Consider the following 23,957-nt stretch of genomic DNA (forward strand, 5'->3'; position numbering starts at 1 on the left):
TTAAAATTGAATGTTCTCCGTGTTCTTTATAACTCTTCCATGCTCATGGAGAAATTTTAAATTTAAAAAGGACAGAGATAACATTTATAATCTGGCATCCCAGTCAAAAAGAAAAGCTCTTTTAGGGAAAATGATCTTTCTTGCAGTGCTGCCTACAGAAATACTACAGTATGCTCCAGCAATACTTCAGTTTGCCACTGGGAGGTTTTGTACGTTGACAAAAATCCATTGCTTCCATTACATAGCTTGCAGAAATATCAGCCTGTCCCGGTGCAGGCCTGTACCCTTCTTGGGTTTTGCCTGTGACTGACATGACTTCAGAAAGCGTCTCACATCTTTAAACCCATCCCAAACATCCCATGTGCTTACATTGTCGTGGATTTTGGAATCCTCTCTTAGCAAGCATTGGGCTGCTCTCATAGAAGTCTTCCAGTAAGGCCAGTATCCTCTGTCTGTCCAAGAGACCAACCTAGACAGAAGGTTACAGCTTTTAGTACAAAGTAGTTTCTACATTTCTAATTTTTTTTACATCAAAATATAATGCACTGGAGCCTCTTGTACAGTTTGCAAAGCCTCCGAGTGTAGTTCGGGCCTTTGAAGGTGCCAGGAATGGACTCATGTACCGTGAAGCCCCATGATACCTTCCACTTGAAAATTTGTGTCCCACTAAAGTCAGGTCGAGTTCATAGGGGCCAGAACCTCATCTTCAATGGACATAAGGTGTACATACTACCTTGTATGCAAGTCATTGCATATTCCCCATAGATTAGGGCTAAATAAGCTTGAGACCAACAGTAACACAGGAGTTCTGCAGGTAGGGATGAAAGTCATTCAATCTCATGTTTTAAGGATCCATACTGCTTGCCTGGAGGAATATCCCCCCCACAAAATGCAATTACACCATAATGATGGTGGTGTGCAAAGGTATCTTGGTTTTGTGTCCTTTGAAACATCGCGTCTCAGGAACTACCAGTGAAACGAGCTAGATCAACAGTCCAACAGGTTATGGCAAGAAGCCCCCCTACTTCCTCTCTCACATGGGCTGTTGTGAATGTCACAATAAAACAGAGTTAGGGGTACAGCTTCTGAACGAACGAGATCTTCCTGGACTCTAAAGACTAGAGGCTGCAAGTGAGAGAGGAACAGGAGGAAAAACTCTGGTCAGACCCAGCTCTCTCTCCCTCTTCACGTCCACTCTCTGCCATCACGCGACACAGATTGGGCAAGAAGGACCTAGGGAATGACCCAGTAAGTGGCAGTTCTGATGTTCTTGTCTATAAGAGAGACCCAATGGTGAACCGAGCACAATTAGAAAGTTTCTGCATGGGTTTCTTACAGGGTGTCTTGCATCCCCATCCCTTGAAATGGTTCTGTTTGCAGGGCTGCATCTGTGAGCTTGTTAAAGGGCTGCCTGCTACTCTTAAGACATGCCATTGGAGCAGGCTTGGCCTCGCAGAGATGCATCCCACAAGGTGCCAGCAGGTCACAGTCCTCGGTTATATGCAAAATAGAATTCATGTCCTTTCTGCTCAGACAAGGCATGGGGACAGCAAAGGCTGGAAAGCTTCAGTGCAATTGGGGATTTCTAATCAGGTAATTGTGGCTTTAAAAAATAAAATAAAGCTATCCCTAAGGACTGTAAGCTTTCCATTTTGGGATGAATTAATGTTGTCACTGTTTCAGGGCTACCACCTTTGTAATCTCCTTCCCATTACTGTAATACCGTAGTTGATTGGTGCATAAATGTGCTTAAATCCATTATTTGTGGCAACGAGTTTTACATCTGAATTATTGATTGCCTTCTGAGGTTTTGCTCGTGGAGTAAAAACTGTCAAATACAAAATTCACCAAGCTATTAATTCTGGGTCAAATTTTCCATGCCTTGAGGCAGAAGAAATAAATGTAGAAGTTTGCTGTTGCATTCTGGAAGTGAGCCCGGGAATGTGGGTTGGTAGCCTTGTTCTTTATAATCTAAAAAGAAAAGTGGCTGGACCTGAAAATAAGTGAGATCGGCCCGCGTTCAGCTGGAATCAGGGGCCCCAAGGCACTGAATAAAGCCTCCCAGGAGGAAATGCTGAAAGGTAAGGAACTGAGGAAGTGATATTTTCCATTACTGTAACACCTTTCATCTTAAGTGATCAGAAAGAGCTTTGCAAAACTCAAAGCATGAAGCAGTACCAAAAAGCTGCCAGCTCTAGGGCGAAGAATGGTGTGCTCCACAAGTGGGGAGAGAAAAAATTGGAGCCAGAGCCACCAACCAGAAAAGGGGCTAAAAGAGCTTTAATATCCATGAAGATCAATTAGAGCCCATTGTTAGTCATATAGGTCTCCTGTAGTTCAGGTCCTGCTGGTAAGAAGAACTGATAATTCCAGCTTTTGTCTCCTAAACTTACACAACACGAAGAGTTTATCTACACCCTCTCAATATTAAGATCCAACTACCTTGCACTTTCCCATGCTCTTCAAGCAGTTTACTTCACTGAATAATCCAAGTCAACTCCTGCATCTCCGTAACAAATGCAAAAGCAGGACTGTCAGAACTTGTTTTTAAAGATGTTATTCCACCACTAGCTAATGCTTGGATGCCCCACTGAGTATTTCCATTCCCTGCCCTTATTTTCCTTTCAAGTTCCCCCAGCTGTTGCCTGTCAGAATCACCTGAAAGTTGCCCTGCAAATCATCAGCATTAATGCAGTTTTATTTTTTCCAAAAAGTAATTAAGAAGAATGTGGCGTTATTTTCCAGAGCTACCGCTCTCGATTTCAGATGCTTTTTTGGCGCTGTAAAATGCCAACAGCGTTGAGAACAGTTTACTCCAATTCAGATCTTATGAAAGCCAGTAAAAGCACAAAACATTTTAGAGAGGAAAGAAGTTACTGAATATGCGATAAGGGGAAGGAGGCAGGGATTTTCCATCTTGTTTTCAGCTTGATGGAAACTCTTCCGCACCACCTCTGGGTCCGAGCAGCACTAGTGCATGCTCCGGGGACCAGCCAGTGGTACTGCAGTGATGTTTGCTGAGCAGACTGGACGACCCATCCCACTTCAATTCCAATGGTAACAACTCCGAGTCACGTCCAGCAAAGGTTCCCCAACCCATTAACAAGCCAGCTGCCACCTTTTGACCACTGGCAGATCAGTGACTGCTGCTTGATTATTCCCCTTTGCGCACAAAGGATGTATATACTGCAACCATCAAAATGTCCTGGTTGTTGCCCGACACAGGAAGGACAGCGTGGGGAAGAATGATAAGGGAATCTTTGTTCTTTCTGTTCCTGCAGAGTAATCAGATACAACTGCTCAAGACTGCAGGACTTTGAAAAAACAATCTGTTCTGTAATCAGTTACTTTCTAAGGCCCTGGGTGTAAAATGTCTCCACAAATTCATGCAGGTACAGTTACAGCATTGCCAGGAAATGTGCTAAAAGCATCAAGACACAAGCAAGTCCAGCCCATAAACATCAAATTTAAAATATCTTTTCTTCTATGATTTTAAAGATGAGGCTGCATTTTGTTGTGGCCAGTTTTGGAACAGGTCAATCCAGGGTGTTCTTGCTGAGCCAATATCCTCACTGCTGTGCAACTCTGAAATCAGAAGGACTGGGAGGATTCCTTGTAATCTGACTGCAGTTTAAATACCGCTCTCTCAGCTCTATGGCTCTAATTGCAAGTCATTGAGACAGACAATACTACTCACCCCGCAAAACTGCAATAATTACCTGCCACCAAGCAAATGCAAATCAGGAGTCAGAAATAACTAGCTTGGTGTGCTTCACAGAAGGAGGACCACAGGTAATGCATCACACTCAAATGGCAGAAGTTTGTATGGGCTGGCTTGCATCTCAAATCTCCCCTGTGGGTATAGTTCAGCTGGGACCGATTACAGGAGGCAAACCAGGTCAGATCTCAGCTCTGCACTGACCACGCTGTAATTAGTAAACTAGATTTGGTGAGCCAGTCTCTAGCAGCCATCTTGGTAGTCTGGTAATGCTCCCCACCACCCCCAGTGATAGTTTACACCAGTAGCTATTCTTTCCTGCCATTTTATTCCAGCTTTAATGCTTCTTTGTCTCAGAGATACTAATATCATCAGTAACAGAGAGGTGGCAATTATTAAAAATCACAAAACTGAGGTGAGAAAAAAGTAGCATTAAAAGGTCTGATTTAAATCTTTGAAACCAGATCCACTCCAAAGTAAAGCAGAAATTCTGGACTGTTGCTTTGACACCTGAGGCTAATCTGAAAAGAAAAAAAAAAAATCACACCTACAGGATGTGAAGTGTGTGCTATCATCCCATTCCTTGTCACATGTGCTTGCATACGCACTATTTCCTTGCATTTGGCCAGCAAATACTAACAGCGGAAGGAAATCTTTTAAAATCCAAACAGATAGCATGGAGGTTTAGATTTTCCTCTCTAAAAGGATACATTATGGCCCGCCCTGATGGGAAAATTAAGTATTTTCTGACTGAGATGCATCCTTTTTTTTCCATCTTTGAAAAGAGATAACAGCTGCCTGCTGCTCTCTTAAACACACTGCTGCTGCCAAAATGCACTTGGCATTTCCATTCTCTTAGAGGCCCCAACATAATTTGCACAATACAATGGAGCTCAATTCATTCCCTCTGGTAGGTGTGCTGCAAACACCAGTAGAAGGGCAATGAATGGAATATGCAACACTTGTATAGGGAAAAAAGTACAATACTATGGAAACCTGTTTGTGGTGCAAAAGGCTACAGTGACTGCTAACTAAGGCTACTGGATGCATTGGGGGTAAAAGCCAATTTCTAACATTTCATACCACTGTTCTCTCAACTCCTATTATCTAAGGGCTTTCAAAATATACAGTCATTCTTTTAATTGGGATAAATATGATCCCAGGAAGAAGCATCAGAGTTTAGATGCAACTGAGTGTGGAATCCCTGGGTTCTCCTTCCTCCTAGCTTTGTAGCAGACTTGCTGTGTTAGCTCCCTGCGTCTCATTTTCCTATCTGTAAATTGGAGATAATACTAGTAGTACTCAGCTTGGGGGGTTGTGAGGCTCACTTGCTTTTTGCAAATGTTAGAGTGATGTATGAGAGAGGCAAAGATACTTTGGGGTGAAATCAGTAATTGGATCAACTGTCTAGCTGGGATAAAAGTTAGACAAGCTTTCAAATGAAGGAGAATGCTTTGTGTGCAAAACTGTATCTCAGCTATACAGCTGATCCAATAAAAGATATCATCCCCAAAAATCCTTACCTTTGCATAGCATTTTAAGTTTAAATTACTATTTATAAATCATCAAGGCTTTTTTTGGATGAAAGGCACGAGGGAAGTATAGTTAATCCAATGTATTCTGTTCATGTACTAGTAAGGCCACATGTTCTAGAATATGGGGGCCTGAGCTGAGAACTGGCCTGATGCTGGAATTAACTCTTATATGCTTATGAAAATTACCTTGGAATATATCAAAGGCAGTCAAGACCTCAATTTACTTCTCCTTGTATCTTATCTTACCCCACTCCCTGCCATCTTGTAGGGCCATGTGTTCCAACCCTAATGATACACTGGGCTTACAGGATGTAGATTGCTTTTCTATCTATATAACAAACAGCAGCCTGTTGTACTGTGTAGCAATTGCTGCTATCCAAACAACAAGGAGTAAATTCAAATCGAGAACTTGGCACTACAGACTAGGAATGAAAGAGAAGCAATTGGGTTAATAAGAGTTACCAGGCAAGAAACACAGTGACGCTGAATATACTTTGAGTGTTTCTTGCCCTACCTTCCCATGGGAACAGTCCAGGAAGAGATCAGTGAACATCTGCCTCCAGGTGTTATGTCTGATCATATCTTGGAGTTCATCCGCACACTGGCAGAGGTGCTTCAGGAACCCCTGGAACATGTCGCTTGTAAAGTTTTGAATATAAGAATGCACGTACTGTGGAAGAAAAAGAAAAGAGGTGTAAATAAATAATTCCCCTTTGAATATCTTCCTTTTTTGCATTTTAAGCTGCATTGCATGTAGGGGACTGAGGCTGGAATGCCTGCCTAAATTTAGAAAAAAGGGTTTAGGTACAAGTGCCCGTTATTATTTTGCAAGCACCGCATAGCTCCAATAAAAATAAAAAAAATGGGACTCCATTGTGCAAATACTTCCTACATTGTTAGTCTCAGTTTGGACCCAAAGTGTCATTTCATGACTCTCTAAAGGCCAAAGGCGCTGGGCTGGAGTCACCCTGCTGTAACTAGGCAGGCCTGGCTGGAGTTACACCAGCAGTGACGTTGGATTGGCGTGTTTTTTCTGTCACGTTCACTATTCTTGGTGTTACTCCCAAGGTGGCATTTTGAGCAACCAGCTTTTGCAGGACCTAAAATGACTCCCCTCTCTAATGCCACAAAAATACTGGTACTGCTGCCCAAAGATTTCAGACTTTGAGAAACCGTCTGGATAACATTTAAAAACTACTTTTTGAAAGCAACACTATTGTCACCCAAGTCCTCTGACACTGGGAATACTACTGAGCTGAGATTTATTCTAAACCCCTCTCGGAGACACTTTAACACTTTGGATTTATAGCTCTGTGGGTTTTATGAGTAAAAGCAATACTGTTCTAGAAATGCGGCCTGAGTGACATCAATAATAATGGCTGGCAGAATAAACTACAGTCCCAAAGCCTAGGTGGAATTCTTCTGGCAGCTTTCTGGCACTGGCCGCAGGATGGAGAATCCATATAAGTTTATTAGGCAATTTCTTAGATGTGGCATGTTCCCCATACATCCCTTTTTAGGGCACCAAGAAATAAGTATTGAAGCCTTTGGTCTTTATTACCATTACTATCACACCCAGTGGGGCAGGGAGGAACCAGATAGAGTCACTCATTCAGAAAAGCATAAGTTTTTGTACGCAACAACCTACTCCCTCAGATGGTATGAAAGTCCACTCCTGGCCGATAAAAGCATATGTGTTTCAGAACCATTCCATCTCTAAGGTGCCACCTTGCCCCTCCTTCAGGCTGCCATGGCTAGCTACCTCTCTCCCTCACCCCCCACTGACAGAGCAGTAGAGAGAAGAAACAGCCAGCAGAAAGGTATGATAAGGGCTTTTCCGCCTGTTAATACTAATGTGGCTTCCTACTACAAATGGGAGATAAGTGAACACGAGCTCTTCTGCAGTTCGCCCAGCTACGCTGTCTTTTCCCTTCCAGTAAGGGAAACGGCATGGTTCAGCCCAGAGCCAGCAGCCATTGCTCCCATAACGCATCTTCCCCGATGGCACTCCTGGTAGCCAAAAAGCAGTCTCACCCCTAGACAAAGGGGTGCTGCTTGTGCATTCTCCCCTTTTCTGGCCAACACAGTTCACTGCTAGTCATAGCCCATTAGAGTGAATTATCTCTGCCTTTTAAAGGAAGTGATCCCTCAGGCCACTGCTCTTCTAGTCGTGTCACCTTAGACTTTCCATTAGAGCACTTTACAAATATGAATGAAAGTGCTATCCACATGGTAACTGTTGCTGTACTTATTTACTGACAGTGTCTCATCCACCATGGAAAAAACAAAGACAACAATCTCTCACTTGCTCCCTCCCTCTCAAGACACTCCACATATGGCTGAGAACAAGTACTTCTAAATTCCACCCCTTAATGCCTCTGTGGATCCCACTGATTTCAACAGAATTTGATGAGGCCACATGTAGATCCAAGAGCATGACCTTGCCCTAAAGTCGTGCTCAAAAGGCTTTGACTCCCATTCTAGGCCCTGCATTTTATAATGTAGGCCCAGGATATAATGCATTTGCTCAGCTGGTGGGGATTAGTCTCCAGACTCTAAGCACTCTTCAAAAAAAACATAACAACCTTCCACCTATTGCTGAAGGAATCACAACACAGAGAACCATAGCCAGCCTCTTTGCATGCTCAGAAGATCCCTCCACTGCCTCTGTACCAGTCATTAAGGAACCCAGAGCTGCACTGGATGTGAGGAAGACAGACAAAAAGAGCTATTTAATTTTCAGCTTCATTAAAAATCTATTCTTTCCACATGTGAGGAGGCCTGGATTAGTTTGGGGGCAGATCATGCTGTTCAGTCTGCTAAAAGGATGATGCAAACTGGTGAACAAAGGTAAATTTAAGCTGTCCTGAATGAGGTCTATTAACACTGTAAAATAGTCTCCTAAGGAAAGTGGTGAAAGCCTCATCACTTGAATCATTTAAACCTGGACTGGAAGAGGCACTGGAGAAAACCAGGAGGTTGTAGGAATACTCCTGGCTGGCATAGAGGCCAGAGGAGTTGATGCTGTAGGTCTGCTCCATTTCCGATTTCTGTTATTGGATCACTCAATTAAACGCTAAAAAAAAGGTAGTAAATCTGTTAGTTTAAAAGCATTCTTTTAGCTTGAACAGACTATGAATTAATTCAGGACTCATTCACCTTCTGTGGAGATCATGCAGTAGCATTTTATTTAGCGATAAAAGTGGTTCTCCAAGCTCCTGTTATCTGCACACATTTCCTTAATTAAATGCAGTCACTCTAAGGTTAAATGTAAAAATACCTCATTTCATGGTAAAGGGGAAAAAAAAGGAATCCTCAACCAATTACCAGATAAATGCATCTCTATGCAAAATACTGAAAGTGCAACTCTCCTGAGAGAGCAGGAGACAGGAATCACACCCAATTGCCTGATATTAGTCTCCGCACAGCTGCTTTATGCTCTGTTCTTAATTATCATAACAGTACCCACTAGCACTGCAAAGTTGAGGGCTGTCATCATTTCTATTCTAAATGGTTCTTTCCACAGGTTTATAGCCCAGCCATAAAATTCAGCTCTGCCATAGGTGGAAACTCAGCTGCTACAGTCTTGGCCCACAGAGATTTTCAATAAATGCAGTTTGAGCCAAGTTGGTTGTTTTCTAGTTAATGAAGGGGAAAGTGCCAGACTGGAAGCTTTAATTATATTCCTGGACTTTGGTAAGTTAAAGTGACTTCTTGGATGTTTCCTTTGTAACTTGTTCATTACAGCAAATCCTTTTCTATGCCAGTGGGTTCTAAGATTATGGACAGAAAAATTTGGGAACATCTGCTTGTGTTATATGCCAACCAAGTAGATGAAACACATGATAGAAGGTCACTAGGTTACTTTGTCTAGAGAATACTTTCATGGAGAAAGCCTCTTAGGAAGACCCACCACCCAAACCACCCCGTTTCTTTAGAGTTTATAATAGTAATACTCTGGTTTTTATACAGGAGGAAAGTGAATGAAGAGAATGAGACTCTTTACAAGCCATTTTTTAACCCTAACAAGAGGAATTGATGCTTAAGGAATTAATATTTAAAGGCACTTTTCATGTGCTGTGGGGGTGGCACTTTAATTAGAGTGCCTCCGAGAGCTGCTATAATTAAAGTGCCAAGGCATCTTGTGCATCAGCATCCCTGTGCTTCAAGATGGAGGTGAAGGTGCTTGAACAAAAGCTTGTTTGATGAGCTCTAGTTCAGGCACCCTGGCCACCATCTCGAAGCGTGGGAACACCAATACACAAGACACAGGAGGCTGCTGGAGCACGGTAATTACCATGCTCCAGCAGACTGGATTAACGATTGCAGCGCGTCAGAGCAGCCTCTGCACTTGCGTACAGGCACCTTAAGGGACTCCGCCAAGGCCATGCAGCAAGTCAGCTGCACCCCAGGCCCATGCTCCAACCACTAGATGGCACCACTTGCCACGTGTTTTCTCCAGGCTAGCCTCCGGGACCTGCCGGCAGACTGACAGCGCCCGGCGCTGCACTGTTCACGTGGATTCACCCGAGGGCACACAAATCCCTTTCAGACACCTTGCTTTAAATGAGCAGTGACTCTCACACAACCACCCAATGCCTCAAGGAGTTTTGGGTTCACTGAAGAGTACAACGCATTCCAGGTACACAGGGGTACAGAGTGATTATCCACCCAACTCCTAGCCACGGATTTATGTGCTGGCATCCGATGGAGTAAGCCCTCCGCTTACAAAATCTTACATTACACATCCCTGGTTTAGTTAGTCTATTAGGTGTACATCTACCCTGCCTTATGCCTGATGTCAGACTAAACAGCCAACTACCTCCCTCTGGTTTTTGAAAACACTGAGCCTCCACCCAAGATCACTTCAGTGTTTGGTCGTCTTCCACCCCGCTTTAGGAATTACAGAAATGGACCAACTTTTAAGAAACTTAACTGCCCAGTTACATTACCTTCAAAGCATGAAGTGATCATGGAGCCGAAGTGGGTTACCTAGGAAGGTGGGGGAGTCTCCATCCTTGGAGATTTTTAAGTCCTGGCTAGGAAGATCTAGTTGGGGCTGATCCTGCTTGGAGCAGGGGGCTGGACTAGATGCGACTTCCTGAGCTCCCTTCAACCCTCATTGTCTGTGATTACAATGATTGGCCTCTGGCAGTGTCTGCATTATGACCCAGTTATTTCTTTCAAAGATGCCCTGTAGTCACCATCAGTACCCCTCATTCTCATGCACTTAGTGATCCTGGCACATTGTGATAGGGGGCAAGCTCAGGGCTGGGTCTCATGCCAGCCCACCCACTTGTCTCTATGGGCAGGCTGCCCCGTCTTGCCTGCCATGACTTGGCCACTTCCATAAACAGGTGGTAAGTGCAGGAGACTCCCTATTACACATCCCAATGCCAGGGGGCATTATTGGTGGCTCCAAGCCTCCCCTACATTGCAGCCTATGCCTCACAGATAGCATCCACACCATGACTGGTGCTCCAGGGTTTCACAGGGACTTTCACTCCCCCTCTGGAGCAGCAGGTCATCATGCCCAAACTACAGGTCCTACTTTCAACACACACTTGGTCTCCTAGCTGTGCAGGACTTACCAGGGTCAGGACTCACCCCTCATGCTCATCATCCTCACAACTGATTCCTTCTCCCAGGGCCCATGTGCTGCCTTTCAGGCTTTCCCACAGCGCTACTCAGCACACCCCCTTGGGCTGCCCTTGAGGCTGACCCTCAGCTCTTTTCCAGGCCCTCTCTGGGGTTATACATCTACCCCCTCCTTCGCAACTCCGGGGTCCCCTCCCAGGTGGAAGCTCAAGTGGCCATAGCTATGCCCAGCCCCTTGTATCCACAAAGCCACGGGGGCTAGGGGATAAGGTACCCCAACCCACCCTTCACCAGGGTGGTAACTGGCCTGGCACTTCCTGGGGACTCCCACACTACTAGCAGCCCCACCAAGCCACCCACACCCAGCAGGGTGCACTCTTAGGTCACACTTCAGACCAAGAGCCTCCTGCTTTTATTTACAAGCTGTTTCCTACAACTTTTCAGCCAGGCAGCATTCCTACCTAAGCTGCCAGCAGCAAACTCCTGGGTTTATATAGGCAGCCAGGGTTTTAAAATGGCTGCGGCAATCAAGCACCTGCTGGCTGCTTGACTCAGCCCTTAAAGCTGCAGGCACCACAAATGCACTACCACACATACATGCAGGTTCATGCCCATACTTTCACGCACAGTTGCTGCATCTACACAGGACACTGACTGCACAGTAGCTCGTTACTAGTAGCATTGTGTAGCACAAAGTGTAATGTGATGCTACTGGGCAGTAATAACAAGCTACTGCACAGTCAGCATCACCAAAAAGCTGTGCAGGGATGCCACTGAGCAATAATGCCAGATACTGTACAGTCATTTAGTACTTGTGTATGCAAGTACTAAATGACTCCACAGTAACAACTGTGCAGTCAGCATCTCATGTAGATGCAGCCAGTATTCATAGATTGTACAGGAATAGGCACCAATGGGGCACTGCTTTGAATTAATCTGTAATCTGCTGAATTATAAAAAGTTGAGGAGGAGAGGAGTTGGGAGGCAAGAGGCGGAGGAAGCAGAGATGCTCTGTTTGACCTCTTAGATCCATTGCTTTGTGGCACAGTACATGTACTGGTGGTTCCCTGCAAGTGCAGGCCAGGAGCTTCTCATCATGATAATCAGCCCTGAATACTTGTGCCAGATAGAGGAGACATGGGTGAAGGTGCATATTGTTTAAGCTCCCTGAGTAAGGCTGCTCTTACCTTACATTGCACACCCCCCTTAGAGTACATTTTAAATGGAAACAACAACACAGTGGTTGAATACACTCCCGCCGTGAGTCAAAACCAGAGTGTTCTTCATCCTGAATTAGTTTTTTGTTGTATTTTACTTTGGCTAATAGAATTTCCATAGGAATAATAAATTCTATTGGAACAGCCCTAATTACGGCAGAATGATGGTTGCACTGGGGACCAAGTCCCCTGTGAACGACTGATGCAAAATCAGAATTCACGAGTGACTTGGGACCCAGCGCCTTGCAGCAGAGCAGAGGTGGTGCCCTCAGGCACTCTGGAGAGGAAGCGAGGGAGACACTTCAAACAAGTCTGCTTTTAAAGTGTCCCCTGATAATCAATCCACACACCAGCACAGGCAGCGGCCCTGGAGGAAACTGTAGCGTTCCACTCTGGCTGGAGAGAAAGGACCGTGACCACTGGAGCTGGCAGGCAAGGGATATGAGGATGCAGATGATAAGGTGTGACCCAGACCATGAAATGCCCCGCTGTAACCAAAGTCATGATCTGGGATTAGGCAGAAGGGAGAAGCTGTTCATCTACCAGTGTTCTCATCCACCCCCCAAAGGCATGTGCAATACGAAAACAGAGTGCTAAACCAGACCTAGGTATTTATTTTCTCACCTCTATAAATTTTTCTTCATTCACTTTTTCTTCCAGCGTGTCTATCATTTCCAGCTTTCTGTTGTAGATCTCTAGTGGAGAAGGAACTGGTATTAGCCAGAATATGGGCAGATGAGTCCCTGCTGAATTGTATTGCATTTTACACCTCCGATGTGTATTTCTTCCTACTGTGTTGCATGTATCTAGGGCCACATTGCACTGTGGTTGTGTGAGTGCCTGGAACTGAAGTAGCTACACTGAGATCCTGTTTCCTCATCCCTGATCCCAAATCCATGGTGAGTTTCCTGAGTGTACAAAGGCAGACTGCTTCTGATTCTTACAACCCCTGTCATTGCTGCCAATCGCTCGCAACCAGGACTGGTTGTACAGACAATGTTTCTTGGCCATAGGGTCACACAATAAGAAGGTACAACTCACACTGACTTCAAAGTTACTTCTGTTTAGGTCAGGGCAGAAGTGCTTCATAGTGTGATGGACTGGTTCAGTTCCTTTGAATGTTGGGAACCTGTTACTGGTACATTGAACTGCAAAATAACTTTGAACTTCCTAACAAGAAGCAGATCTCCTCTATCCTGAGAGCAATAACCTGTCAGCCTAGCAGCCATATGAAGAAAATCCTATTCACTTTACAGCATTTGCAATCATATTTTAGCCCAATTCTGGGCCACAGCAGTGGAACTGAGAAGAATGCCAAGTGTCTGTTAAGGTTTGTGTAGGAGGTCTTGAGAGGAGAAATGTTATTTCTGTTGGAAATATTATTCTGTTATTCTTTCTTCTACGATACAGCAAGTGAAACATCAGGAACAATAAGTAAACTCCCAGTGGAGCCCATATCCTTCTTGTTTCTCAAGACATTCATAAGCTATATATTATCTTTATTAAACTATAAAACATGGCTTAATGTTCACTTAGTGGGCACTGGACTCTATTAAATGAAATGCACCAGAAATAGAGCAGAGCTGTTAGCAGACTACTGCAGCGCCTGTCTTGAACAACTGTAGATCAAACAGCTGAACAGGAATTTTCTCCTTTTACTGTGCCAGCTTTCCATCAGACTGGGAAGAATTAGGAAGCAGTGCCACGGCGCCAATAGCACGGGAGGGCAGCAGTTGACATTGCACGTTGACAATGCACGTTACCAGTGTAAGCTCAGAGGAAAGATTCTGCAACAAAGAATGGGTTGGGCAAAGGCAAGGATCAAGGCTCTTTCCGATGGAGGACTGAAGTGTGCTCTGGCATGCCCTGTAGAGCCTCACATCCAGCAGAGAGATTGGTGATTACAGATGATCATTATACCTCTATTTATTTAAGAGGTCTGACAGCAGATTTTATGCTGCCACTTCAACCTAGTTCTAGCCCTAAGTATTCAATTATTGTTATTTAATGATGTCAAGCGTAAGCCATAAAGTGGACAAGAATTATGTAAATTCTTTCACTGCTGAGTATACTGGTGCCTGGGCCCTATCTTGCTGTAGGTCACTGCCATTCCTCCACTGGCCAAGGAAGATGCACTTGTTTGGGGAATCTCGAGGGTTTCTCTCAAGCCCCAGAAGGGAGCAGCACTTCTGTGCTTCCTTTTTTTCACCCACTACCAAATGCGCAAGGCTCGTCCTTTACAGCCAGCATCCTGGCCAGCTCGACTCTCCCCGCAGAGTCCGTGCTGACTTTCCTTCTGCCCACGTGTGCTGCCAGAAACCATACCAGAAACTAGTGGTCTTACCTCGTCCAGCACCCGGGGAAGCAGAAGAGACAACATCCAGAAATGACCTCAGGGCACTCTGAACCTAGAAATCAAAGCAACAGTTAAAGGTCTGCTTTTGTGATCATTAATACATTCATGCTGGGAAGAACAGGCATCTCTGGCTGTCTTGGGACCTTCCCACTAAAGTGGAGCCATCCTCATGGACATTACAGCTGTTGCCTTCTGGGACCTTCCCACTAGCAGAAATTCAGGCCCTGGGTAAGTTAAATCCCCATAGTGATAATGAGGTTAAGGACAATTACACAAGTGATGTATCTAGCACCTAGGAAAGGTATTTCTGTAGCCCAGTGCCAACCACCCAGACAGGTCTGCCATGATGGCCTCAAGACAGATGCAACGTTGCCAGCTCAGATTAAAAGGCAGTAAAGGAGACTTGATGGTGGGTCTGGATGGACAGGAATAACTGACTCCTGATTTCTGGCATGGGTTCTGAGTCATCTGAGGCCTCATAGCACCTCTAGGAGGGAGGGCACTGATATCACTCTCACTGTACAGATGGGAACCGAAGCCAACAGAGGCTCAGCGCCTTGCCCAGGTTCACACAGGAAGTCTTTGGCGGGGCAGACCCGAACCCAGGCCCCCAGCTTGCACCCTGATCACCAGATAATACCATCCTGCTGCTCCCTTTTTGCTCTTTTTTACAGCAGACTGTGCTGCTGCAAACACCTCCACTCTCCTCCTCCCTGGGGTTCATGCAGCAGTGCTGCTACAGGTGCGTGCCCCAGTTACCAGTGCGAGCGGTATCCTTCCACTGACATCCAATGTCCACTCCTTGAACTGCACCGCCAGGGCCTCCTTCCGCATCTCTGTCACCTGAGACTTGATTCTCTCCACCTGCTCCCTTTGCTCACGTTTTTTCTTTACCTCTGACTTCATCCTGGCTAGCCTGTACAGTTTGGAAAGACACTGTCATGGCCTGAGCTAAGCTCCACTTGGTCCCCCCTGAAGAGCTGCAAGAAGGAGCGTAGCTGCTCACTGCAAGTCCTGTACTTTTAGGTATGAGGTTTCTTCCCCAATGAGGGATTTGCTGTTGTGGGCAATAAATAATCAGCCCAGATATCTGAACTGCGGGCAGCCCTTGGAAGGTAAGAGTGTTTGTGTTCTGTAGCATATGCTTCTCCTGTTGGTCCATGCAACCGAGAATCTGAATGAGGAATTTCTGGGTACCAGGTGCATGATTATGGAGAAAACCTTTTTCTGGAAAGTGCAGTGAACCTCTCTGAGCCCAGACAGCGACAGGCAGTTAGGGGCAGATCGTCCCTGGTGCAACCCGACCGGCTTGTGTAGTTACAGCAGTGATGAATTTTGCCTTTAATAACTGAACACATATATAATGGTGCTAATCATTAATTATGCAGAAGTTCTTCAATTTTCCTGCTGAACATTTTAGCGGGAGCTGAGGTGTATAATTTTGCTACACTTGATTTAACAACAAAATTGCACCATTATGCATTTGTCTCAGAGCCTATGTACCATCTCATGTAAAGGCTTCACTGGCAGTGAACTATAGTGAATTAATTTTCTTATGTACAATCACACAATGAAGTCCTCACTGCTTCAGGACAGGATTAATTTGCCTACCAGACTTTTGCTTTTTGTTGAGCATGCAGAATTTGCAAGTCTGAACCAAAACCTCCTCCTTTCCTTCTTGATCGTACCTGCTTTGCTTCTCTGACCTGTCAAGGATGCCTCTGCCAGTCCTCCATTTTGTACACAGCACATGAGAATTTTATTAAACTCATCCTGTGTAGGCTTTTTTCAGACTCCACTAACTTCTGAAATGCTTCACAAAAACAATTGCATGAACAGACTTCACCATGCCTATTGTACAGCATTTCAGCACAGCTGGAGGGAGTAGTCTGAAGGTATTTTTATACCCATGTCAAAGGACTGTTGGAGTCTTTGTCTCTGTATTGAGATGAATGTGCAGTGCACTTCCACTGCTCTTAGTTACAGCAGTCTAAAGCCCGCCCAAGTAAGTGGTGTTACTCCTATTTGCACTCTGGTCACTGCTTTCTGGCCAAGGCAGGGGTGGATTTCAAATTCTTGGGGCCCAAAGATCGTGGGGCTAGCACACTAGTGAGCAGCTGGCATCCCCCTAAAGTAAGGGACACCCGGCAAGTGCCAGACAGCTGCTGCAGATGTGGCTCATCTGCCAGATAAGGTGAGGCAGGGTTGGAAAAGCTAATGTCTCTTTTCTGGATGCTTTCACTCATGCTGCAGGGAGGGCTGTGGAGGCGCTGGTCTCATCAGGGGGTCAGGCAGCTGCACCCAGGAAATAAAATGAAAGCATCAGGCCCTGCTCAGAGGGCAAGGCAGAGGCAAGCATTGCACCTGCTCTGATGATTAATCTGGGCAGTGCCAAGCCCAAGGCACAGCATGCGCTGTACCGGTACAGGGCACTGATTCTGTCTCTTTAGGCAGCTCCTTTCATATGCTACCATAGGCAAGGGCCTGGGAGTGCATTCCCTGTCGGGTGTCCCTAGGTGCAGGCCAAAGGCTGTCCCACCCCAGAAGCTTCCTTCTGCTTGGAGCAGTGCCGCGGACGCTCGGCTCATGGGAGCTGTCGTGAGAGTGACTCTTCCAGGCAGAACGAAGCGCGTTTCTTCAGGAAGGCAACCCCCAGCTCCCAGTCGGAGACGGGTGAATCAGCTGGAAGTGCTGGCATCTTTTAAACAACTCAAGGCTCTATTGCAGTGTGACTCAATTCAGAGAAGAAAGGAATTTCTCCCTCCCTGCTCTTGTGCTCTCCTCGGCTCCCTACCTGGATGCTAATAACGTGGAGGAAAGAAGAAGGCTGAGGGAAGATCTCCAAGGCTGGGAAGCGGCAGTAAAACCCTGGGCTAACTGAACTCCTGCTGCTGCCGGTGAGACCAGAACGTCACAGCCGAGCTCTCTGGATGTTAACTGCTGTCCTCATCTCTGCTCTCCCATGCTCAGTGACTCAAGGCAGGAGCTTCACACCCAAACAGGGTGACAGCAAAACCCTGCAGTGCTACCATGGTTATTCTGCAAACCCCATGATGCAGCCAGCCATGAATATGCAAATCTGGAGAAACTAAGAACACAAATCCCTTGATAATACCACCTGAGGATATGCAAAACCTCTTATGGTCTCAGCCGTGTAAATCCCCTGGCACTGGCATCTAAGGAGACGCTGACTTCAACATCTCTTCAACACACTCATTTCCTGAGCGTCGAGTCTGATGCTTGTTATCTATCCAATGATAAACCTGACTCAAACCTTAAACTAGAACTACCATCCCAATGCAGCAGGAAGCTGTGATTAGAGCTCCAGGAAGCTCGAAATTTCCACTCTGAGGGAAACTCCAGTGTTTAAACAAATAATTTTGGTTCTGAATGAAAAATAGAATGTTAAAAATTTTTAGCAAATTAACAAAAAATGTTTTAGAGCAAATGAGCCCATTTTGTATCAATTTTCCAAAACAAAGTCAAGCCACTGACATGTCTCCAGCTGCAGGGCACGGTGCTTGGATGCTCTGAGACTTGGGCTTAAGCCAGAAACCCCTGAATGCCTGGCTCCAAAGAGCAGTGCTTCCCCAGAGCCATAGACCCGGCAGCAGGAGCTCCTGAACCACTCCCCAGGGTCCCTGCCTGTATTTCAGTGGACGTTCATCAAAACCCTGTTTTCTCAGAAAATGTTGTGATTTTCAGGGATTGGAAGAGCTCTCAGATGCCAGTCACTAGTCTACCCACATGTACTTTCAAGTGCAGGTACACTGGCGTTAAGTGACTGCATGCAATTCCATTCCTCGCCGCTGAACCATTTCCAGTAGGGGTTATTCACGTGCCTCTACAATACATTGTACATGCACTAGAAACACTAGCAAGAAAGCAAACGAGAGAGATTTAAGCACAGGTCTTGTTCAGGTAACACTGGGAATGCCTATCATCTTAGTCTAGTGTCTATGCATGAGACATCTGTGTCAACATTTTGCTTCCACAAATCCTGACAGCAATTTTTAAACTGCATGCATTATTTATGCAGGCAAAATAGAGTGTATGCAAATCCAAGTCATCATTGTACAACACCAGACATGAGAATGAAGTGATCTGGAAGTTAATGACTCATTCTGACATCATTGTAAGCACCTGTGGTCCATTGTATAAACACAAGTAATCCCTTCTATGCATTTCTGAACAGAGACATTCAAATGGATGAAAGTATCATTTGTTCATTTAATGTTCCAGTTTTTATAATGCCTCCATGCTGGGAAATAGTATAAAAAACCCCCACAACACTAATCAATTAACACTGTGCAAATGATCGGGGTGGGGGGAAGCTAAGGATTAATGAAAAGTCTCCAAAAGAAAGTGACGATGAAAAGGAAAAAGCAATGTAGCCAGAGGGGTGCGGATTTCAAGTGAATGGACTACAGGGAATTACAACCAACAGGCTCAGCGAAACAGTTTCAGGGAAGAGTCACAGCAGCCCTGCCCTCAGTACAGCCCGGAGAAATTCTCAGGATGGAGCAGAGACAGCTCAGCCCATCTCACTGTTAACTTTGGGATGGAAGGGATGAAAAGAGCTGCATGCACCTTGGTACTGGCTCTAAACAACCCTGGTTGATCCCAAAGGACTGTCTTCTGTCCAAGAACACAGCTCCAATAGAGTCAAAGGGGAATCACACCCGCTCCCCTGCTTTATGCATACCACAGAAGTGCAGAACTCGCCTACCTGCATAACACAATGCCAGTCTCACTGTCTTGCTTACCAAACACTGGTTATCTGTATACTGGATAAGTGCAACAGTAGCTGAAGTGCACATCTTTCAGTCCCAGTGTCTGCTTTGTAACTTAACTGTGTTCCCAATAACTGCATCCTAACTGTAATGGCATCTGCCAGCTTTGTAACTAATTATATTCCATTTAAATGGCACAGAAACAGGAAGGAGGGAGCTGCTGTTAAAAGGGCTGCTATTAGAAGCCTTGAAAAAGATGGGAAGAGTCAGTTTTGGGGCTGCTAATGTGAACAATGCCCATTAACAGTGCGGCATCACTCACCCCAAGTAAGTGCACAGGCTACACACTGCACATGCGTATGAGGAGAAGTATTCTGTCTGAAGTCTCCAAAAGCCATTGCTCAGATGTGTCTCTCACCTGTTGGCATTTATCCTGGTTTTTTGTCTTGAAGAAGACGACAGCCACCATCCATGGCACAGGATGTGTGACATGGGTTTGGTGCTCCAAGAAGTGCTTTTACCAACCCAGACTACGGTCAGAGCATCCTCACTAAGAAATCTACTGCTTCTAGTAAACTGGAGGCAGATCCCATCAGAATAGTGTATGACCATGGGGTGCAGTGTAAACCCACTCACCTGTTCAGTGCTGTGTCAGGCACCTCCGTTTTCAGCTCTTCCATAACCATCTTCATCCCTCTCAGGTAGGGACCTGGTCTTGCAGAAACGTCAAACTGAGGGTTATGCCTCATCAGATACTCGCCTAGGAAATGAATGGGATCAAACTTGGGCGGATCTGTGCTGGTGTCGAGCACCTTCTTTCTTTCTACTTCCATTAGCAGTTTTTCCACTCCTGGGACCAATGTAGGTAAGAGTTTGTCGAGCAAATAGGCCCGGGTATCCCGCGTTGCCTTCTCATCGTTGAACCATTCCTTGGACAGCCAGTCCAGAGGCTCATTCTTTTTAAACTTCTCTTCTTCTGCCTTACAGGCCTGAAACTGTTCCACCTTTGTCTGCTGCAGACGCAGTGCTCTCTGCTGTACTTTCTCATAGAAAGTCTCTTTCCACTGAGCACCCCTTCTCGGGCACAGGAACTCACTGGTCTCTTTGCTTCTCCTTTCCTCCCTGACAGGTGTGTTCTTTACACTGAGTTTGGGGAGTTTCAGCCCAGAGTTTTGGGCTTCTTCCTCTGGCTGAGCAGCCATATTTTACTGCAATAAATGCAAAAGCAGACTCATGTCAGGTAATTCTGGAAGGCACGACAGCAAGATAAAAGGGGACAGAAAAATACAAACTGATATGCTTAGAAAATAATCAGTGGATGCTACCGTGTTCCTTTTCCAATTCAGATACTACTACTCTGCCATCCTAAATAAATGCAGAGCCTTTCCTTCTACGATCCAAACATGCTTTACAAAAATAAATTAATTATGTTTCACAACAGCTTTAGGAGATACAGAAGCTAAATGACCGTTTCTCTTTTTCACAGATGGGGGAAACTGCGGCCCCAGATCACCCACCAAGCCAGAAGCCAAGGTGCGGGTAGAATCAGGAGTCCCGCCTTTCAGTTCCCACTTCTAAGCAATGGATTACAATTCTCCCTTGTGTGACTGCTTCTCTGTAGTTCCCTTTCCATGCCTCAGACTTCTCAGCTAATTGCAATGGATGTGAGATACAGGAAGTGAGTCATGTGCAGTAACATGTCTAGAGTGCTTTCCATGTCAGATCTGCACACCTCTTTTCTGTTAAGCAGAACTATGCGCTTTTTCTCTAACTTTCCCACGTGTCCGGGGAGAACTGACCCACGTGTCGGATACAAGGCCCAGTTTATTTCTTTTGCAATTTTTTTCCTCTGCACATTTGCCAGAGTGGAATGTTCCTCTCGGCAGAGGGGACTGGAGCATCTGCTATGGGAAAGGGGAGCTGTGTATTAGGTAGACACTGAGACTGTACAGTGGAGCCTGCAGCTGAGCTATTCTACAACATCTGTTTTGGTGGGTCGCTTTGTATGAGACGGTGCTTCTGAAAGACCCCGTATCCATTGCTCTGCCGCCTGGCTTTCAAAATGTTCATTCTGCAGAGCATCAGAAAGGAGCACCTGGATTATTAGCCACAACTTGAAAGTTGCGGCAGTAAGCCTCCGCACGCAGCACTCTCATCCACCTCCCTCGGTGTTACGTACATGGAATGCAGGCAGAATGTGGACTGACTAGTCAATTCAGAGGCTGAGAAATCACCCCCACCCTGCAAAAAAACCCAACCCAGGCTTAGACAGGAGCAAAGATTACATCAGAATGAATAGTGCCACTAGGAGACAGGTTGACTAAAGCTTTGTCGTTCCAAGCGAAGGCTGAAAGTCCACCCTGACCTTGCTGTTGCACTCCCCTTCTCAAGCTTCTTTTGCGGGAGGCCATTCTCACTTTTGGGTCCCTGCGGTATCTGTGTTAATAGGTTGGTTTTTGATATATTCTGCTATTTCCACTTGCAACTTGAACACTTGTGGCTGCTCCAGAGTGTTTAGCCTTTCAGGAAAGGCATAAACTTGATAGATGGCCATCTCGGCACCCCAGTGTAATTGCTAATACAATGATCTGCCAGTTCAGAGCCACTGCCTGAGTACAAACATTTATTGCAAGAGGTAGGATGCTTCATAGTGGTAAATTTTTGGGTCTGATTTTTGGAGGCCTCTGGTGGCACCCCATAGTCATTTGCCTGCTAAGAGTTATTATCTGCTAAGGAGGCAGATAAATGTATACATTACACTACCTAGCTGGCCTAAATAAAGGATTGTAAAATGGTAGTTGTCTTGCCTGCGAGAGGACACAACCTGTAAAGGAGCATAGATCTTTAAAGTAAGAAGGGAACCTATAGCTGTATCACGTTGCTTCTTGCTAGGTGAGTTTCTTTTGGTAACATGAAAAACCAAGTTCCTTTTGACCAATAGTGCAACTTTTTGCCAGAGAAGGGTGTTAACTTGCTGTCCTGGGTGGATCCCAAATCAAACAGTTGTGTTGTGCCAAAATAAACTCCTCTTGACGTTTCAGCTGGTGATGGTATTTTTCTTCAAGTCCTTTATTATACTGCTGTGAAGCGTTTCTGCTGAATTCTGCTTGAGAGAGAACTGCATTTCAGAGCTGACAGATGTGTTCCTCTACCCCTAACCTACCTGACTATGTGGGTGTCAAGATTATCTAGGACTTGTAATGAACTTTTAGATCTTTGGATGAAAGAGATAACCAAAGGGCAAGATCTCAGTTGGCCTGATTCTCTACTCCAACTTTATACTGGTGTAGCTCCAAAACTGGGGGAAGAGAAGAGAGAGCTAGGCTCACTGCTTTAGCAGCTAAAGTAAGCAAAGCAGGAGATGGAGGAACAAGCAAGAACAGCGAATAACTGTTACAACAGGACCAACATTTGGGGCAGACTCCAACATCCCTAGCCTGTTAATAGCTATGGGCCAAAGGTCTCAATTGCTGTGAACTGCCAGAGTATCACTGACATCTGTACACGTATGCTGATCTACACCCGCTGAGACTTTCTACAATACACAGAGCCCTTCCCAGCTATGACACTCCCAAGTAGAGTCTGGCCTGATAGTCCTGATAATGACCAGCACAGTGCAGCGAGGCATGCTAGCATGAGGCATACCCATGAGATCCCTTGCAAGCCTATATTCAAAGTCAAGGCAAGACATGCTGTTCGTTGTTTAGTAGAAGAGCATTTTGCTGGCTCCCTTCCTCTGTGACAAATGTTCTTGGTGGAATCCAGGCAGGTATGGGTTGATTCCCTCTGTGCTTGCAGTATGCTGTAACGCTGATAAAGATCCATTCAGCAACAAGATGGGTTTCACTAGAGAGACTTTTCTGGGTAAAATATGGCCAAGGAATGATTTGGAGGATATCTGAGCTCTTGAAAGTCTTTGGAAAGAAGAGTCCGGTCTGTGGAATTTGTTGGCCCTGCTACTGATCCAGAGAGCCTTGTTTTTTTTCCCCCAGACAGCTTCACCTGGGGTTTTATTTAACTGTTCACTAACATGCATGGAATACTTTTTCCTCTTTTAAATCCCTCCTAAAATCAACTCTTACCAAGACTTCCATTTTGCTTTTTGGAGCTCTAAAGAAGAACTATTTTTCTTACCTTCACAGCAGGTGCTGAAACAGAAATGTTTCCTCCCCTGTTCAGAATGGCATTGCAGATGAATAGGAATTTAATACATGCCCATCTGTTCCTTCCCATTAAAAAACTTACATGCGAATTAGGGATTTCTCGGTCCTGCTGTGGAGCCAGGCAGTGAGTTTTACTCCTGTGTGTGTGTTTGAAGTTGCTAAGCAATAATCCCAAAGCTTGCTATGTCTCATCTGTGACTTAGAACTGCTGCGGACTGTCTTCTGCCTTCGGCAGCTCACTTTAAACTCTTCCTCTGCGAGCTTAGATCACTCTATTTCACAATCAAAAGAAAGAAGACGATGGCATGGCAGAACATATTGCATGCAACTGAAAGGCTGCCAGCGCAAATACCCACAGGTGCCTGCTGAGAGTAGGCTGACCTTCAAAGATTCAAGGAGCACGAATCCCAGCCCTGCTACAAGTGCTGGAGACACAACTGAGAGTGGCAGGGTGAGCTGAAGACTGAACCAAACAGATGTAAGAACCCGAGAGCAATAAAGAGAAATTATTTACTGGCCAAATTGAATTAGACATTGGCAGGGTCTTCTTTTCATTAAGAATAAAGTAATTCTGGAGTGGCCTGTTGGATGAGATATTTGCAGTGAATGCAAGGAGGTCCTCCAGGAGGTTGTACTT

The 23,957-nt window shown here is 45.3% G+C and overlaps 1 protein-coding gene across 6 annotated transcripts in view; it reads right to left on the reverse strand.

Moving 5' to 3' along the window:
* EFCAB5 (EF-hand calcium binding domain 5) overlaps positions 1–23,957 on the reverse strand; it is a 48,452-nt gene that overhangs the window by 17,917 nt on the left and 6,578 nt on the right. For 3 of the 6 annotated variants that reach the window (XR_016438900.1, XM_090025647.1, XM_090025648.1), the window contains 6 exons: positions 19,794–20,365; positions 15,184–15,340; positions 14,413–14,476; positions 12,693–12,763; positions 5,768–5,923; positions 370–469 (listed from right to left, as the gene is read on the reverse strand). Coding sequence is in view for 5 of the 6 variants with exons in the window: in XM_090025647.1 (XP_089881773.1) it covers positions 370–469; positions 5,768–5,923; positions 12,693–12,763; positions 14,413–14,476; positions 15,184–15,340; positions 19,794–20,359 (1,114 nt within the window). In the remaining variant the exon portion in view is untranslated. Of the gene's footprint in view, positions 1–369; positions 470–5,767; positions 5,924–12,692; positions 12,764–14,412; positions 14,477–15,183; positions 15,341–19,793; positions 20,366–23,402; positions 23,593–23,957 lie in introns of all 6 variants that reach the window. The other 3 variants (XM_090025650.1, XM_090025651.1, XM_090025649.1) reach the window with 2 other exon arrangements.

This window comes from Crocodylus siamensis, chromosome 13 (genome assembly GCF_052110815.1).
Source record: "Crocodylus siamensis isolate JL-2025a chromosome 13, ASM5211081v1, whole genome shotgun sequence".
Lineage (NCBI taxonomy): Eukaryota > Metazoa > Chordata > Crocodylia > Crocodylidae > Crocodylus > Crocodylus siamensis.